At 35.9% G+C, this 19,476-nt stretch overlaps 1 protein-coding gene across 2 annotated transcripts; it reads right to left on the minus strand.

Moving 5' to 3' along the window:
• Nucleotides 1-681: 681 nt before the first annotated feature.
• LOC106067061 (serine/threonine-protein kinase PAK 3-like) lies at nt 682-19,048 on the minus strand. Of its 2 annotated transcripts, none has more exons than XM_013226162.2 (9): nt 18,925-19,048; nt 11,901-12,101; nt 10,950-11,121; nt 9,816-9,912; nt 8,604-8,667; nt 4,894-5,092; nt 2,205-2,482; nt 1,975-2,098; nt 682-1,367 (listed from the first exon to the last, which is right to left on the minus strand). In XM_013226162.2, the coding sequence occupies exons 2-9, from the start codon at nt 12,077-12,079 to the stop codon at nt 1,161-1,163; spliced, it is 1,320 nt and encodes a 439-aa protein (XP_013081616.2). In that variant the 5' UTR covers nt 12,080-12,101; nt 18,925-19,048; the 3' UTR covers nt 682-1,160. The 2 variants fall into 2 exon arrangements, with proteins under 2 accessions (XP_013081616.2, XP_055884117.1); XM_056028142.1 differs by having other exon boundaries at nt 18,813-19,039.
• Between the last annotated feature and the right edge of the window lie 428 nt (nt 19,049-19,476).

Here is a 19,476-nt window from a genome sequence, read left to right on the forward strand (position 1 = left end):
ATGTAATTTATGAGGGCTGTGCAGGTCGTGGGTGTGTGTGTCTGTGTATATATATATATCGTCACTTTGTCTGGCATTTTTATGGCATGGACATTTTAAGTGACAAAAAATACTCTTTTTTTATGCTTACAGAGAAATAGAGACTATGCTGGATGTTCATACACGCATCAGTGACTAAATGGGTCTCCATACACACAGACCTAATGCTATAGAGTCGTGTGCACAAATGGAAAGAGAAGAGTTTCCCGCCACACTACTAACACACTTGTTTTGTTATTTATGCACAAACCTTGACAGCTAAATTCTCGCAATGAAGGAACAGAAATAGGGGTGCTCCAATTGTCAAGGACTATACACATATTTATAGGATGCAGTTAGCTATGGTTGACGTAATTATGAAATAGGTATTAATTAGGGCAGTTAAGGCTATTGCCCGGACATTCAATACAAAAGATTCTGAAATCAGATGTTACCCTTGCCTTTCTCTCTCTCTCTATATATATATATATATTTATATCTTTCTCTCTTTTTTTTCTCTCTCGCTCTCTCTCTTGTGTTGATTACGTGATAGCTAAATTAAAATGACCACCAATGAGTTGACTATATAGAGATAATAAGTCTATGTTCACGGTAAAATGAGATCAATGGCTTCTGTCCTTACAGATAAAAAAAAATGGCTCATTTGAGGAAATTACTGTTTTATTTTTATTTCATTGTTCAATAGAATCATTAACACAATACATCAACATTATTTAATGCCATGTAAGCCAAGCATTTAAATCATGATGCCATATGACATTAGGATGGACAATACACATTCATCATTGAACTTAATGATAAATAATTTGGTTTACAAAGCATTGATTGGAATATAGTAGTCAAGAGATCAGCCTAAACAATTATCTTTAATAGCATTTTTGTTTCTAATCAGATCATTCAGTCCATACCAATTAGTAGCGGGTATCATGTATTCAACATTCATGTCTCTATATCTAAATATTTATTTAGTTTTAGCATCTACTCCATACATATCAATCATTAAATGTCTGGTGGTTTTTTTTTTTATTTATATGGTGAAGGCTATTTTTGAACGCTGCCTAGTAAGATTTCTAGAGACAATTGGAACTGTTTGTTTTGCATCGCATGTTGAACTAGATTTCTCAATGACGCATTATTTTTTCTTTTTGTTTCCGAGCTTCTGTTAAAGCCTCGCCTAAAAATTTCAAAGACATTGCCTTTCTTAAGAAAGGGTGACCCAAAAGCTGGACAGCACTGGCTCTCTTGTCCACCTCCACTTGGAGGCATTTATCTGTGAAGTCCTTCAACTCTGGCGAAAGTTTGTGCGCATTTTTAATGTCTGGTTTGCCCTGGAGAAAGAAATGAAGCACTTATGAGCAATTAATTTTAGTTGACCGGTCTCTCTGGCTTTTGGTATGCCACTATTAAACGTAGCTGTTAATCAATATCTTTAATCCAGTTGGACCTGTCGTCATTATCGAGGTCTAAATGTAAAATGTTTATTAATGAAGGAACTACTTAAACTAACAAAACCTAACTAAACTGCTCTAATCAGCAATCCAAAAGTTACAAGTCAGCTCTTCAGTCATGAAAATATCTTTTTGAATCATTATTATTATAGCTTTTATATAGCTCTACTTTCATGTTTATAGCATGCTCAGAGTGCTTTGGTCCAATCTCATTTTTTGACCAGTGGGGTGGAGGGGGTATCTAGGAGTTGGTTTTCCGTGCTGCCTTTAGGCGCTCAGTAAACGCAACTCTGCCCGAGTCGGGTGTCAAACCCCGAGCCCCCTTCTAGGTAGCCAAGACAAGCCAAGTTCAAGCGCACTTAGCCTCTCGACCACGCTTTCCACCAACGACAATGGTTTCAATCCTTAGAGATTTGAACATAAAACTTGAGGCACCCAGTATTATCTTTAAAGGTAAATAATTAAAATTACAAGCTGCTCTTATTACCTTGTTTGCAATTTGATAATAAATTCTATATTGGTTTTCATTCATATACGGAGGAGCACCATCGATCATTTCAATGACCATTATGCCGAAACTCCAAATATCAATTTTGTTGCCGTAAGGTATACTGTTGGAAATAGTAAAAGAGATACTCAAAAATACTGTAGATAAAAGATCATTGTATTCATTTCCTATTATGATAGTATAGCTTAAAAAGTTGTGAATTTTTAAACCTTTTAACAACTTCAGGCGCCATCCAGCACAGTGTGCCTAACTGTGTTGTTCTTTGACTTGCTTCTGCTGTGAGTCTGGCACAGAACCCAAAGTCGGTCAGCTTGACCATACCATTGGTGCCCAACAGTACGTTGTCACTCTTGATGTCACGGTGGATGATTTTCTGACTGTGGAGAAACTCGATGGCCCTGAGACATTCTCGACAGACGGCTGCCATCTGGTCTTCTGTCATCACTATGAATGTCACTAGATCTGTCATTGAACCACCGTCCAAATACTGACCAGATATGAAACAAATATAAACATGTACATAAAATAAAAGCAGGCATGCAAATAATCCAGATTCAGAAAGTACATTTAAAATTGTTGTTTTTAGTTTCTAACCTACATAAATAGTTGACTAAACAATGTATAGTCGATGGCGACATAATAAAGATGGGGGGCGGGGGAGAGAAAGAACAAAAGGAGTTCATAATTCTTTCAAAAGTTTTACATCCTTTCTTAATTTGTGAACAATTGTCAATTGGTAAACGAAAGTGAGGTACTACAAAAAAAAAAAAATAAAAAGCTTTCGACCTTGGTCCAGCAGACCCACCGCCAGTGGTGGACAAATGGAGCTCTGCCAGTGTAGCCAACAAAACTACATTTCATCTTGTAGTTCTATTTGAAGATTTCTTTTTGGCTTGTAGCGGCAGGAATAAAGGCCCACGCCTAGTCAGTTGTCTGGACCATAAATATTTCTTGCGGCTGAACTGCCTTCGGGCTCTCACCTAGCTACACATCGTAGGCTATATCTCACTGTGAAGTCTCTAAGTTTTTAGACTCAGTGTAGATAATAAAAGAAAATGACAAGGTGCTTAAAGAGATGACCCTGGAGATATCCTGAAAGACAAAGGAGGAACAGATGCACATATCAAAACCCGCATACGTGAATTTTAAGTCAGTCCTTCACCTGGAACCCTCAAGGAAAGAGAGGAGGGACTAGAAATGTATGTTAATTAGAGACTTACAATATGCAGTTATAGGTGTGACAGGTGGGGAAATGTGATGTGTGTTTGGCACGTTTAATGTCTAGGGGATGATTATTTTTAAAGCTATCACACACCAACCTATCAGCATATGAATCGGGAGCAGACACGCAACGAGACAAGGCAATGAAAGATCGATACAAAAGTTAAAAATGAAGAATATTTATTTACATAAATATACATATAAGAATAAAAAGGGGGAGGGTTTGCATCTATCTCTAAATAATATTAGATTTAATCATCACTCTTGCATTTAATAAGAGACCATGTCACTTTGTCCTCTGACTTAGCTGGTGTTCCTGTTGATGTCGCAGCTGGCTGTGTCCTGGCTTGAGGTTCTGCAGCTGGAGGTGGCGCTCTAGCGGATAGAGGGACGCCGGTGATATAGTTCTTGTGGAGTCTCAATCCCCAAAATCTAATATCTGTAGTGGGCACAGTAGGGCGGGTGGCCGGCTACCGTGGGCACAAGTGTACTGCGGGCAGAGCGGATCTGCCTAGGCAGCGTAGTTGACAGGATATGTCCAGTGAGTTGCAGAGGGTTGGCGTAGCTATGACGTCTCACACAGATCTGAATCTATAGGGACGTCGCACCTAATAGCTTGACAGGTGGGCTGTCGAATAGGCGGGCAACGCCGATAGCGCCAAGTAGTAGAGTTGAGTAGATCTCAGTAGGCAAGTGCAGCGCTGAATAGCACTAAGCACATAGGCAGTAGGTGAGTGGCGTCGAGTAGACACTGAACAGCAAATAGCAAATAAATAGGCAGGTAAATAGGCAATAGGCAGACACCTGAGGGAGGCACCAGGTATTCCTCTAGGAGGGAGAATAAATGATATAGTCCAGACTCGATAGCTCAGCTCGAATGAGAAATGAAAGAGAGTCTGGCCTGATTTAATTTACCTTATATACGCCTGGGAAATGTGAGCGGAAACAGGAAACGTCCTAGGCTTAAGGATTATCTTACACGTGGGTGAAGTTCGACAAGAGTCGCACCTTGGAGTATCACGCGGTGTGTTGACCAGAGTAATCTCTTAGATCAAAGAGAGACGTGGGAGAAGGGGGGGGGGGGGGGGAGAGTGACTTGCGTTCCACACAAGGTGGTGTCCACTGCGGCTGTCAGACATCCTGCCGATAAGATCAAAGAGTCTGTGTGTGTCTTTGCCCCGGTCAAGGGAAGATAAATCGAAAGACGTGGCCTAGCTATCTCCAATGTGGTCAACTAAGTCTAGCCTGGAGCGGAAAAGGTGGTGCGGGTGGAGAATTTAGGGGTAGGATGGGGAAATAATTAAAATAAAATAAATAAATAATGAAAAATAATAATTAATGCTGTGATAAATTTGAGTGACTCTGACAGCGAGTTTTGACTTGTCACAATAGGTTTTCCTGACAGTTTCATTATAAAAAAAAATTAAAACCTTTGTTTTTGGGCTCTGCATATTAACTTTTAATTTAAGAATTAATTTTTTTATCTCTTGAAAAAGACCGCAGGAGACTTTCTACAAAGGCCACGGGACACAAATTTGAGGTCAAATCGAAGGTTACCACCGAGGAGAGACAAAAATGGCAAGAGAATATAAATTGATGGTAAAAGGGTTTAGGTAAATCAATGCTGGAATAAGAACGCCATAAATATATCGGGTAGGCTACACTTTTTTCACTGACCTCCATGACCACCCAAAGTTCATGTCCAAGGAAATAACAGTCCACAAAGTTCACAATGTTTTCGTGACGGTTCTGTTTGAGGATATCAATCTCTGCAACAATCAACTCTTTCTTGGGCTGGTGATTCAGGTCCATCATTTTGATAGCCACCACCTGACGTGTCCGTTTGTTCACAGCCATGTGAACCGTTCCAGAAGCTCTGGTGTCATAAGTCAGGAGTAAGATAAGCAAATAATATGAGAACATCATAACATAACAATTTGATGCCGTTGTAGATAACAGTGGCAAAATGTGTATTAACTTTTTAAAATGTAGAGGGCTCAGAAGTCAAATTGACAGGGTAAAAAAAATAAATATATAATCTAATAATATAAACATTATATGAATATTTTTCATAAATAAAACATTTGTCTTTAAAGCTAGAGGCACCCAGAAATGAAGATTTTAACGTCCTGGTCAAAACCACTTGCAGTGGGGACGATAGAGGGCAAGCTTCAAACTCTCAGTCACTGTGTCGACTATTCGAAGCGCATATCTGTTTATATTTGGCACTCTGTAGCCAAGTGGTGACACATGGCTGCCAATTGGAAATTCTTTTGGAAATTTTGACGTCACGATTAAATGTTCAATGTGGGACATTGGCTTCAGATGAACAATGTTTAAGCGATGTCCCCTTGTTCAGATAAATGTTCAAGTAGATGTTGTCAGTATCTCCATACTTATTTTTTTTTAATTCTATTTATTAATAGTGACCTTTTGTCTGGAGGACTCCAAGAGATCTCTTTCGTGAATGATTCCTTAATGTTTTGATTAGTGACCAGTGTGTCATTTATAAATAGAGGGCAAGTTAACATTAACTTGTAACAAGAGGCCATGTTGTTGACTTAAATACTGTTAGTCTAATGTCAGATGTTAATTTTGTTGTTGATAACCATTGTCATCTATCCACTTTTAGTTGGTAAATTAATTGTAAAATTTTAGCGTCCCCCGAAAGGGGAAAAAACGCTATTAGTTTTGTGTTGTCTGTCCGTCCGTGCGTGCTGTTTAGATGTCGTAAACTAGAAAAGATATTGAAAATCCGACATGATATTTTAGAATATTCAAAGTTCTGATGCAACGGCTACTTTGTTCTTTTCTGAAAGCGAAAAATTTAATTTTTAAAATCCAACATGCAAGCAGTTTTTTCATAAAAATACACCACTGGAGGCTATTTAGTAAGGAAGATGACTGTTTACCATATTTTTAACACATTTATGCAAACGGTTTTAGATTTTTTGTCAATAAAAATTTCTTTACAATTTTATTGCTAAATTAAGTAAGTTTTGTCATACTAAATATCCATTTACTAAAAGAATGTTTACTTTAATTTTTAAAGAGAAAAAAAATATTTAGTATGCATACAAATGGAACAAAATTTAAAACAACAATAAATATTTTTTTTTTCATTATTAACTCGTGACACATCGGTCTACAGATTAGACCAGGAACACTGATCTAAAGGAACGGGAGAATTATTTTTTTTACGGACATTTTTTTTTCTTGAGGCTTTGAATCAGAGATTGACCCTAAATTTACTGAACAATTATATCAATTAGTTAATCATCATATGACATTAGTTAGGCCAAGTTCACATCTAACTTCTCACTTTCACCTATCTCTTGCTCTGCTGGACCGTTTGGGGCACCATACAAGATCTGTCAACTTCTTTCTCCATTCTTCTCTGTCATTTGTCTTTGCTAGAATTTCATTTTGATATTCTTTCTGAAAATAATGAAACCTGCCTTTTTACATGCCTAGGTGGACCACTTCGGGGCCGACTTTGAGTTTGTGTTTCCACACAAACTGTCTTTGTAACCGTGTTTCTTGTTAGATCTTGGTTTATGCTACATCTTTGTAGAGAGGATATTGCTTAATTGGTTAGAATTTATCATCATCAAACTCCATTTGAGTGAGGGCTTGAGAAGCTCAAATCTTCTCTTGCAAAAGCCCTGGACAGAAACCCTGCTGCCTTGAGTAGTGCATAAATGTCGCCATACAGATCGAGAATTTTTGGTTTCCCAGACCTGTCGAGACGGAGATCAGCAAGTCTGGGGCAGTCAAAAAGAATATAATATACGGTTTCCTCTTCTTCCCCGCAGCGGGGGTACTGTGAATCGAAATTTGGCCATAGCCCTGAGAAATATGAGCCAATATGTGCTATACTAGCTTGCTCAGGCCTGGACAGCCTCTACCTCGGGGAAGTGCGGTCAGGGCGCAATCAAACCACTTTTCCATTTCTGTTTTTTTTTTTTTTTTAAATTATAGCCACAGTCTGATGAAGACTCTCAGCCTGTTTGGTGGGTGGTGTTTGCTCTCCCTGGTGGCCCAAAGGTGTGCAATAGTGTTGCCAGTCACACCTATGTGACTCTGTACCCACTACATTATTACAGGGGTTCCATAGCGTTCGTTTATGTTGTGTGAAGCCATGATGACAGTTAAAATTAGACTTATCGATTTCTTACAATATTATTGTTATAGGGCCAGTGACTGTGTGTTAACTGTGTCCTGTGAGAAGATGCAATTTTGTATGACCCAAGAATTGAAGAACCCATACGAGAAGCATTTGTTGAGTTGATAGTTAGAAAACTTATATTGATAGAAGATTCTTATCTTATCTTATATAATACAGACGTCTTGAGTACTTCGCCAATAAAGACAGTTTTTGGTTGTAACGTCTGAGTAAAGCATGAAGTTCTGTTCAGTTTTAGCTTACGTAGTGAAGCATAGTTTTACAAAGAATATATCAACTCACTCTGTCTGTCTGTCTGATAAAAAGTTTCGTCATGTTTTTTCTACTATTTCCCATTCTCGGATCAAGTTAAAACTTAGTACAATTATTCATTGAACCTAACAAGACATAAAACAATAAAAAAAAAACGTTAACAATTGATGATTAATTATTTTGTTTGGTTTCAAAATAAAGGGAATAAATGCACTTAATGAGAGATGTGGATTGAGTCCCCTTATTGGGTTTTGACACGTTTTTTCTCCCACTTCCTATTCTCGGATTAAGTTTTTCATAATCATTCATAGTCGATAACAATACACGAATCAATCCAAAAATTAACCAAGTATTTAATCCCTAAGTACTAATTAATTAATTTTATTTTTTTATAGCAGAAAGGGAGCTAAACCCTCTATTTTCAGATAAAAAGATAAAAAGCAGTAATTAGAGGGTATGTCCCCTTAAATGAACTTTGGTTTTAAAAATTATTGCTTGTTTTATTATTATTATTATTATCAACAATTGGTTGACTATTATTACTCTTAAGTCTTTAACATACTATTTTTTTGTTCTATTCTATATAAATGAGCACTTTTGTTATGATCATGGAAACACGTCAATTATTTTTTTGTTATAATTTTGTTCAATGTTCCTGACATAGTGATGTCTTCATTCACGGTTCTTTTCGTTCTCGTATCACTTTGTTTCAACTTGTAGTCTGCAGTCTAGAGATGAATGATGTTCAAGTGGTGTCCTGTTGAGCTGCAGACATCCACTTTGTATGCAATGGGCTCTAGAAATTGTTGAACTTTCATTTATCTGCCCTAGTGATTATTAGTCCTTAAGGGGGAATTTTCTTTTAACTATTTTGCATATTCTGAAAAAATGCATTTTTTTAAATTAAATGGAGAAACCAATGTTTTTGGTTGGTAAAAGTCATGCCTACCCTTTGCCTAATTGTTTCTGAATGTCGTAAATGCCACGGGGATCTTCAGGGTTGGATCTTTTCTCTGCAATAACAAGCAAAGAAGAAACTACTTTTTGGCTCTGTTTAAATATGTATTGAAAGAATAATAATTTGTTTAAATACTATATAACAAATAATTGGCATGGAACAAAATAAGTCCATGAGACTTAAATGTACAAGTAAATGTATCCTCCACTCAAAAATAGAGTATGATAGCTGAGGGGTAAGGTGCTTGGCTTCCATAGAGCCCAGGTTTATATCTTAGTGAAGACTGAGATTTTTAGTTTTGGGATTATTAGGACGCCTCAGAGTCCACCCATATCTAATGGGTACCTGACTTTAGATGACGAAAGTAAAGGCTATTGGTCATTGTGCTGGTCACATGACACCCTGCTAGTTAACCATAGGCCAAAGAAACAGATAACCTTTATATCATCTGCCCCATAGATGGCAAGGTCTGAATGGGGGTACTTTTTTACTTGTATTAAAAAAAATAGTCAGCAAATATGATAGACTATTAAAATTCAAAGACTTATACCCGCTTTAGTTAGGTATAGACACATACGTTGCATGTAAATAAGCTGAAGATGAAAGCCCTAAAGACGAGATAGTGCCTTGTTTAGCTACACTGAATTATCAACAGATGAGGTAACAGAAGGAAGGATCAAAGAATAAGCATTTTGATCTTTGAAAAAAGGACATATAAAACTCAGTTTGTACGTCCGTGCAAGATACAGAATGATGAAGTAGAGCAGACAGAGGAAAGTACTGCAAACAACATCAAAGAATGTTGTGACTTCCATTGGAGGAGAAGCTGGGAGATGGAAGAAAACACATATGGACATGGGTGATTAACAGATCACTTGTGGCGCCCCTATTGTTTAAGAAACAGAACAGAAATGATAAAAGTAGTGTATATTTTAAAATAAAAATATAGTCATGATGTTTATATTACACTTTATACTTTGTTGTTACATAACTACTTTCCCCTACATATGATAATTATAACATTGACTAGCTGAAAACATGACTTAGAGAGTGCTTATACTATGGAGTATAGTGGACTAATAACAGAAGCGTATTTATTGAATTAAGGCAAGGAAATGGGTGACTAACTACCTCCAGATTTAAGAAAGTTACAGAAGAACACCTATAGAGTTATGTGTGGTAATACAGTAGTTTGCTACTTACTTAACTCTGCATTGATATCTGCATCTGTCATTGTTCTCCTCTGATGGAATCTGGGGCGAGATCTATAATTGAAATCAGGTTCATCTCTGTCATCTGCCTTTATCATGAGATAATAGAGGAAATAATAATGTCATTTAAATACGATTTTTCGTATGTATGGATTGGTTTTGCGTTCATTCTATATCTATGTCTTTGCTCGGTCATATGGTAGGTCTTCATTTTCTTACACTGCTGTAAACAAAACTTTTCAATTCATTTTTCTCTCTCTTCACTTTGTTTGGTGTTATGTCTCTCACTCTCTCTCCCTACCACTTCTCTCAACCACTTTCTCTCTTCTCTCCACCACTTTTTCTCTTCTCTCTACCACTTTCTCTCTTTTCTCTACCACTTTCTCTCTTCTCTTTAGAACTCTCTTCTCTCTACCACTTTCTCTCTACTCACTACCACTTCTCTCCACCACTTCCTTTCTTCTCTCCACAACTCTCTTCTCTCTACCACTTTCTCTCTTCTCTCTACAACTCTCTTCTCTCTATCACTTTCTCTCTTCTCTCTACAACTCTCTATCACTTTCTCTCTTCTCTCTACAACTCTCTTCTCTCTACCACTTTCTCTCTTCTCTCTACAACTCTCTTCTCTCTACCACTTTATCTCTTCTCTCTACATTTCTTTCACTCTACCACTTTCTCTCTTCTCTTTAGAACTCTCTTCTCTCTACCACTTTCTCTCTTCTTCTACAACTCTCTTCTCTCTACCACTTTCTCTCTTCTCTCTACCACTTTCTCTCTACTCACTACCACTTCTCTCCACCACTTTCTTTCTTCTCTCCACAACTCTCTTCTCTCTACCACTTTCTCTCTTTTCTCTACCACTTTCTCTCTTCTCTCTACAACGCTCTTCTCTTTACCACTTTCTCTCTTCTCTCTACAACTCTCTCTCTCTTCACTCTACAACTATCTCTCTCTTCACTCTACAACTATCTCTCTCTTCCACTTTCTCAATCTCATCTCTCTACCTCTCCCTTTCTCTTCTCACTACCCTACCACTCTCTCTCTCTCTCTCTCTTTCTCTTCTTTTTTATATTCCAATCAATTGAATTTTTTTTCCACTACAAAAAAGGAATTCTCTTCAACTCACTAAATGTCCACCATCTGCCTCTTCAACGGCCTCTTCCTCAACATTGTCCACCTCATCTTCTTCTACAACTGTAGACGCCCTCAACATAAACTTGTCAGTTTCTCTCTGGAGCTTGTCATGGATCCTCAAAGAGCTCAATACAGCTTCCGGGTCATCTTCTATTTCTTTCTGTCTGTAGGAACAAGAAAAATAAACGTTTGCCATGCATGTATGCAGATTGAAAGTGTACACTTTACAAATACATAAAATATAAAATACATAAAATATAATGTAATTATTAGGGTGGCCCAAAAGTAGGTTAACAGTTATCATGTAGACTATTTTTTATTTTAATTCGACACTAGAACAGCGGGAAATTCGTTAAAGGCCTACCTGTTAACACAGTAAGAGAGTAAAGTTCCTCCCCTTTGTGGTCTATAGGGCAGATGATGTAAAGGTCATCTGTTTATGTGGCCTACTGTTAATGAGGGTGTTATGTGGCCAGCACAACGACCATCCGCCTTTATTTTTTCCTAACTAATGTCAGGTACCCATTAGAGCTGGGTGGACTCAGAGGCGACCGAAGATCCCGAAATTAAAAAAAAAGGTCTCCACCAGGATTAGAAAAACGGACCCCGGTTTGGAAGCCAAGCGCTTTACCGCTCAGCCACCGCGCCTCCTGTTAACATAAACTTAAACAATTTAATCTCTCAGATGCTCAAAATTCCCTCCGTCACCATTGTAACAAATCAAATCTCTGTGGAGATTCAACCAGATAAAAGGTAGTTTAAAAAACTGTAAACCCACTTTTGGGCCACCCTGTAAAATAACGTAAATAATCGTAACTAATTTTATGGAATGGAAAGGAGAGTCAAAGAATTGTTTTTGCAGGAGATTTATTGAATCAGAAAGAAAATTTACAACAGATTTGGTAGAATGCATAATATCTATGAAATAAAAATAAAAACATACGAAAAAGCAGAAGCTTTGAGTAGCTGCATCCAGTGCTCAGACAGTCCAACAAAAACACCTCGACCTCTATCAAAACCAACATGATTTTCGAGTTTGATGTTCAAAGGGTCACCAACATAAACTGGGTGTGTACATCCAAGCCTTGAGCTGAGACCACCAAATGTACCTTTCAACTCCATTCACAGTTAATAGTGTGTCGTTCTAAGAACAAAAATTTTTAGAATAAAGAACGGCAGTAACATTAGACGTTAACATTTGTTTTTGTTTTAGGCAAAAAAAAAAAATAGTTTCAGCTATTAATTTTCTCAGCGATGAATTAGCTCCTAAATTCGAGGTATTTTCTCACGTTAGATTTTCGTAATCTTATTTAGGAAACTTTATAAATAAACCTATATGGGTAGGGTAGAGAGGGAGAAATCTCTATAATACAACCACGAATAGTCTACGTCAGGCAAGGTTAAGATACAGTGTCCAATAATGATTAAGAAAACCTATCGATCCTTTTGTGCCTGATTATCAAGATCGTCCGCTTTCAGTTACGTAGAGGTAGATCTAATCGTCAGACGAAGTTTTCATTTTTAGCTGCCCCCGTAAGGGGAAAAAGCCGCTATTAGGTTTGTGCAAAATGTCCGTCTGTCCGTCTGTCACACTCAGATCTCGAAAACTAGAAGAGATATGAAAAATATTATTTCATCATTAAATGCGGCTTGAAAAGTTTAGGTGCAACGGCTACTTTTGGTTTTCTAAAAGCAAACTGTTTAATTTATAAAATTAATTATGCAAGCGATTTTTTCATAAAAATACACCAATTCTAAAACAATTACGTAAATGTAAGGGAGGCAATGTTACAATATGCTAACAAAGATTGACAATTTTTGTGTATTTTCAGTATCACTAAGTCAAATATATTTTTAAAATGTACAGGAAATGTTTACAACATTTATTAATAATAGTTAAAGATGTTTTTTTCTGGTCAACTAGCTGCTAAAATTAAAAGAAAACATTTCTGTTTGTTTATAAAGGCTAATAATGCATTTTGTATGTAAATATCACGCACATTTTTTTAATGGACTTTTTATGCAGCGATTTTCGTGCAGTAGCGTAACGTCGCTACATGATCAGGTGCTAAACCAATTCCTTAAACTTTTTTAAAAAATCAGATTTTATTTATTTTTTGTTTAGTGCCCCCATCCGAATAAAAGAAGATTATTTTTGTGCGTTTTGTCTGTTGGTCGGTCTGTCCGTCATGATTAGATTAAAAAAGCTAGAACTCTAAAAGCTATTGAAAATCTGATTTACACTTTAATGTTCCTCCTGTAACATCTCAATAGTTTTAAGTATCTAAAAATTGATTGTTCCGGATTTTTTTGTGCAAAACTAATCAACCCCAACAAATGTTTGTTTGCTCTTCTAATTTATAATACATTCAATTTCCATGCTTAAACGTTGCAAAAACACATTATCAATAATATGTTGTTCCGTTTTTTATGTAAATAGCATATTAATGCTAAATCAAAATCTCTATACTGACTTATATTTCATTAAGTGTAAAAATGTTCCGGATATTGTTTTATAAAACATGAATTATGCCTAATGATTGAAATCGCATAATTTACTAATATTACACTTATATTATTTGACAATGCGTCACTATAATTTGGTTATCAATATCAAATTTATCCGTATTTTCATCTTTAAACAAATTTTAAAAAATATCGACAATAGGTTGTTCAGGGCTTTAAAAAAAAGTAATTTACTAGAATTGATTACTGAAAATTACTTTTTAGACATTTAATTTTCTTGCTAAAACATAACATAGAAGTTTTGTAATCGATAAAGAAAGTTCCGGATTTTGTTTCTTACAAATCGTCGCCAAAAATTTCCGAATTTATTTAAAAATCTACTAACGCCAAATAATTGTTTGAACTCCCTCTTCTAATTAATAAACAAATAATCTTCTCATTTACGAAATAATGTTTTTACGGATTTTTATGAAAAATATTTTAACTCACTACTCTCTTACAGTACATTTAACTTTCTACCTAAAACATAAAAAAATCTAATTATCGTTAATACTATGTTTTGATTTTTAAGGAAAACAGAATCCAAACACCAAAGTAAGGTATGAAAATCTCTCCACATGGCTGTAGTACATCTAATTTTTATACGAGACCATCCAAAAAATTTAATTAACGGTATTACATTTATCTGAAATTCTCTTTTTCTTTTACTATTTATACAAACATCCGGAACAATCTATTATATAAACTTTTCAATTGTGTTCATACCTAAAAATTATTGCGATGTTTTGAAACGTAAAACAAAGGTTAATCAATTTTTAATAACTTTTAGTTGTTGTTTTTTTTATATCAAGATGACGGACAGACCGACTGACAGAAAAAACGCAAAAACAATGCGGCTTTGATCCTTTTTAAATAAATTCTATTAGAACTCAGTGCACCAATGTCTATGAACCCTCGTTAAATATCTCGTGTAAATAAAGACATTTTTTTTTATGGTACCGGTACTAGCCTATTGTGAGGTAGTGGAATTTTTTTTCTTTGACGTCATATGAATGGACTCTTTAAATGTAATGTTAAAAGAACGCACTCGGTGCACCAATGTCTATTAACCCTCGAAAAATTGCTCGTATTAATGAAAACATATTTTAGTCTAACTAAGCCGTGTGACGTAGTGTTTTTTTTTCCTTTGACGTCATATGGAATGAATTCTTTAAATGAAATGCTTAAAGAACGCACTCGGTGCACCAAAGTCTATGAACACTCGATGAATGGCTCGTATTGATGAAGGCGATTTTTAGTCTAGCTAGGCCGTGTGACGTAGTGTTTTTTTTTCCCTCTGACGTTATATGGAATTAATTCTTCAAATGAAATGAAAAAAGAACTCGGTATAGTAATGTTTATTAAGCCTCGTTATGTGACTCGCGTTTAAAAAAGGAATGATATCTTGATTTAGATTTAATCTAGATTTTTTAAACTAGATCTAGATTTTTATTACAGTATATCTAGATCTGGATTTATATTCTAATTAAAATTATTTTAGAGTCTAGATCTAGAATTTCTAGATCTAGTTTAGACTAAAATAGACTAGATTAAGATGTAGAATTTCAATTTCTAAACTTAAAGTGTAAAAAAAAAGTGTAGATTTTCATTTCCAAACGTTTTGATCAATATTGTAATGTTTTAATATACTAAAACTAATCTTCTATTTTTTATTTAATTTAAATTTAAATTTACGGCAAATGAATCTTTGAAACATTATTAGGCCTACTTTGGACCATCAAAATTAAATCACCTCTTAAATATTATTTGCGAATATGCAGATCCGACAGGGATCCGACTTCGACGGGGGCCGCCTCTGAGTTTGTGTAACACAAACTCTCTTTGTAATCTTGTTTTATATATATATATATATATTTTTTTTTTTTTACTTATTTTATTCTTAAAATTATTTAATTTAAAAAAATCGTTTACTGTCCTACATGTCTCTACAAGTAATCATGTAGATAATAGTTTCCTCTTATAATGTAAGTGTAGTCTGTGTCGGAACTATGTTAACAGATATAGTTTTCTTTTTGTCGCTTTAGTAGCTATAAAAAAAAAATCAATGTTGCAGACGGTAGTAGGCCTACCATTTTACTCTAGTCAACTAAAGGAAAGAGTGCGCTACATTTCCCTGGAAAATAGATTTACACATCGTTAATGATTCTATTTTTATGTAGATCTAAATAAAATATAATATTATAAATATAAATGGTTAATGGTATTTGGGGGAGCAAAATTGTTATCGTAAGGATAACAATATACAGGACCGCCGCTACCTATTGAGCAATGTGTGCATTGCACGCAGGCGGCCAAATCATTATTCCAAGGTTACTTTTTTTTTAATTATTAAATAAAAAAAATAAAATATTTTAAATAAATTCTAATTATGCCATTATTCTTTGGAAATATAAACGATATTCGTACATAAGAAATTATTTTGAAAACTAGAACAAATAAAATATAGCTGCGGCCGAGGGATTCCCACGGGTAATTTCTAAAAGCGCCTACTCAATTCTGCCATTAAATTTTCGTGGGTTTGTTTGTTTGTAATTTTTGTTTTGAGTCTAATGGTCCGCCCTGTAAGTAGATCTATTACTGGTAATTTAAAAAAACATTTTCATTAGGGGGGGGGGCATTAGTTCCTCTCATATGGAGGGGGGAGAGGGCAACGTCCTGACAAAAAGGGGTGTTCTGTAGTGTGTTATGGAGTGTGTGTGTGTTACCTAAACGTCGGTGAGAAGAGGTTAAGCGATTGATTGGTGGTTACACAGTGACGATAAAATTAACGTACCTAGTGCAAATGTGAGACGATCTTAAGACATGAAAGAGTAAAGACTTTATCTTTTTTGCGAGCTAGATTTTGTTTAAATATCAGTTTATTTCATTACAATTAGATCTATATTTCATCTCAAGTTAAATCGTGAAGAATAACAGTTCTATTGAGTTTTTGTTCACAAAGAAGTTTGTTCAAGTTATTCAAAGTTTATTTATCAAAAAATAAAAAATAAAACGCCTTCATCGGTTCAGTTGTACTAGTTGTTTGGAGCTACATGCCAGCAACCGACCAAAAAACAAAAAAGGTTCAGACCCGTTGCCGACTTGAGCGGAAACCTGCCGCAACTACAGTTCATCTCCAGGAAGAACTTTTTACAAAAAAGAAAAAAAAAACGTTTTAGTGAAATTTCATGGCATAATTTTGGATTCTATACACAGTGTCAAATTAATATAAATGAAAAATAAAACCTACAAAATTATTACTAAGTTTCTTTTCTTTTTTATTTACATTCTTTAAAAAACTCAAAAGGGCCACACTGTCGAGGCCTACATCGCTCATGTGGGCTTTAACTTCTATTGTGTGCTTAAACGAAAATGTTATCTAGGGAGTCGCCACCCGGGAATGTGAGAAACACTGCTTTATTCTGTTTAATTTTACAAGTCATTGTTTAAGTGACTTGTACTTAGGATTATTTACTTTCTTTAAACGCAAGAAAAATATTCAGCGCTTAGTTGATTCATTTGTTAAATTAAATATCAATATCACACTACAGTGGATCCCTGGATACATTGGCATCATGGGAAATGAAAAGACAGATAAGCTATCAAAGGCAGGTTCATCTATGGAACAACCAGATAGACCTGTTAACTACCTCACCCTAAGGTCAATGTTAGTCAACAATCACAAAGAGGAGTGGCTCAACCAATGGGCATCAGGAAACATAGGCAGAGCCATGTACAAAGAAATGACTACGCCTAACAAACTGGACAGTACAGTATTAACTTCCTCCCCCGCAAAGAACAATCTACAATTTTCCAACTAAGAACAGGACACACACCACTATTAAATTACCACCTGAACAAAATAAACTCCACACATGTCCCCCTTTGCAGACACTGCGCCCACCCCTTTGAAACCGGAAACCATATCCTCTTTGAATGTTCTCCCTAATCCACCTTAGGCAGACCCTACTTCCACTACAGCCCAACATAACCAACACCCTGTACGGCAGTGCTGAACAACTGAAGAATACAGCACACTTTTTTTCCTTGGCACAGTCTGCAAAAGAGCTCACAGCTCAGCTCAGCAGCAATAAAGCTGGCTAGAAGAAGAAGATACATTTGTTGGAAAAATTTATAGGCAAATCTGAATCCGTGTATGTCAGATGATTGGGGATACAATGCACATCTCTCCAAAATACAATCGTGATAATTATCATGAAAGTGTACAGAACGTTGAAAAAGTTCCACTGTCAACGGCTTTTGTATTTCGAGTTGTTGTTTTTTTTCGGATTATGCTTTATTTTTACAATAACAATTAACAGAGTCCAGACCATATAACACTGTTGGGTAGTCAAAGTTATTGAGAAATGGTATATAGATTATGATCATTTCCACTGTTCATTGTAATATACCTGCCGCAGCTCATCAATTATAAATTCATCGTCGCAAATACAGGGCATAAGCTAAAAACATTAACGAGGTAAGTTTTGTAAGTTTATCATAAAAATGGATTTTAATCCAATGCCACTTTTGGAACAGTGTCCAGCTCAGTCTTAATGAATTTTTTTTTCTAGAAAAAAAAAGGGGGGGGGCGGCATTTTAAAATTTCGCACGCAGGCGGCCACAACCCTCGCGGCGGCCCTGACAACATAGATATACAACTTTGGGGGTGGCAATGTCTCCTAAAATGGGAAGAAGACAGTGAGAGCTGTATCACTTCTAGTCTGCAATGAAATACATGACAATGGATTAAATATGCTACTAGAATCACTAAATCTAACACTACCATAAAATGCACTGTGCTCTGCAGAGAGATGATTAACAGTTGTAGGCAGCACGACCTCAATATCTACAAACTGTGACCATCTGTTCCATTGCTTGTCTTTTTTTTATTATTATTATTATTATATATACTACGACTTCTCTTGAACAAGACGCAAATATATAGGCCACTGTCTATAACAAATCATTATATATATATACCGTATATAAGTATGGTTTACAGAGACACTGTAGCCTTAAATAAGTGTGTTGCAAACGTGCGATCACCTGTAAACTGTCGTGACCTGATTTACCGCCAATTCAGTCTGAATACCATTGTGTATGGTTGGCCTATATAAGCTACCTACATGTATTGTATTTTTAGGTCGGCATGTAAATAATTTTTAGCTTATTTATGAATGGGGGTAGTAATTGTCCCTTTTTATTCTATTATTATCTATGAATGATCTTCATAATTAAGGTGCTATACGTTTATTTAACAAACTGATTTGAACAGCAGTCTTACACTATAGAACTACTCTTGAGAAACATTCCTAATACAGTTGTCTCCACGTTAAAACCTACTCACTTTTATAATGGGAAATATACAGTCTAGCGAAATCCTATTACGTGTTCAGTTCATTCAGTTGACGGCGACAGAATATGAATATTGAAACACCATGATGAAATGACATACTCACACACTGACAAGCACAGCTGACACAGGTGAGGTAATCCCCTTTGTGTCGACAATAAATGTCCCCTCGCGACCTGACCAAGCACAAACTTCGATCGTTCATGTGTCAGAGCTACTGAGTCACAAAAAGGGGGGGGGGATGTCTGTTAATGTTTTCAAGAGTTGGGACCAAAATAGAAATTGGGGATTCTCCGTTTATTGTAGGGAAAGTATTACTCTGAACCGTAGAGGATTTCAGCAGTTAAACCTTAACAACTACAGATGTGCCAGTGCCACATCAAACCTCTCACACTAGGCTCGCACTCTATGTCATGTTCTTGGACTCCAAATGAAATTATTGCCCTTTATATTGTTAAAAACATGAAATTATTTTTTCCTTTTCTTTATCTATTCAGCTTTTCTTTTTCTGCTGAGCTGTAGCTGTTTTCTTCTGTTGTTCCTCACTGCTGTTTAAAGTGTTGAGATGTGTTGCTGTGGTACTAGGATATATCTCAGGGAACTGGAGCATTCTACCACTAAATAGATTATATGACGGGGTTTCGTAAGGACGGATGCA

The sequence above is a fragment of the Biomphalaria glabrata genome, chromosome 4, assembly GCF_947242115.1.
Source record: "Biomphalaria glabrata chromosome 4, xgBioGlab47.1, whole genome shotgun sequence".
NCBI classification, from domain to species: domain Eukaryota; kingdom Metazoa; phylum Mollusca; class Gastropoda; family Planorbidae; genus Biomphalaria; species Biomphalaria glabrata.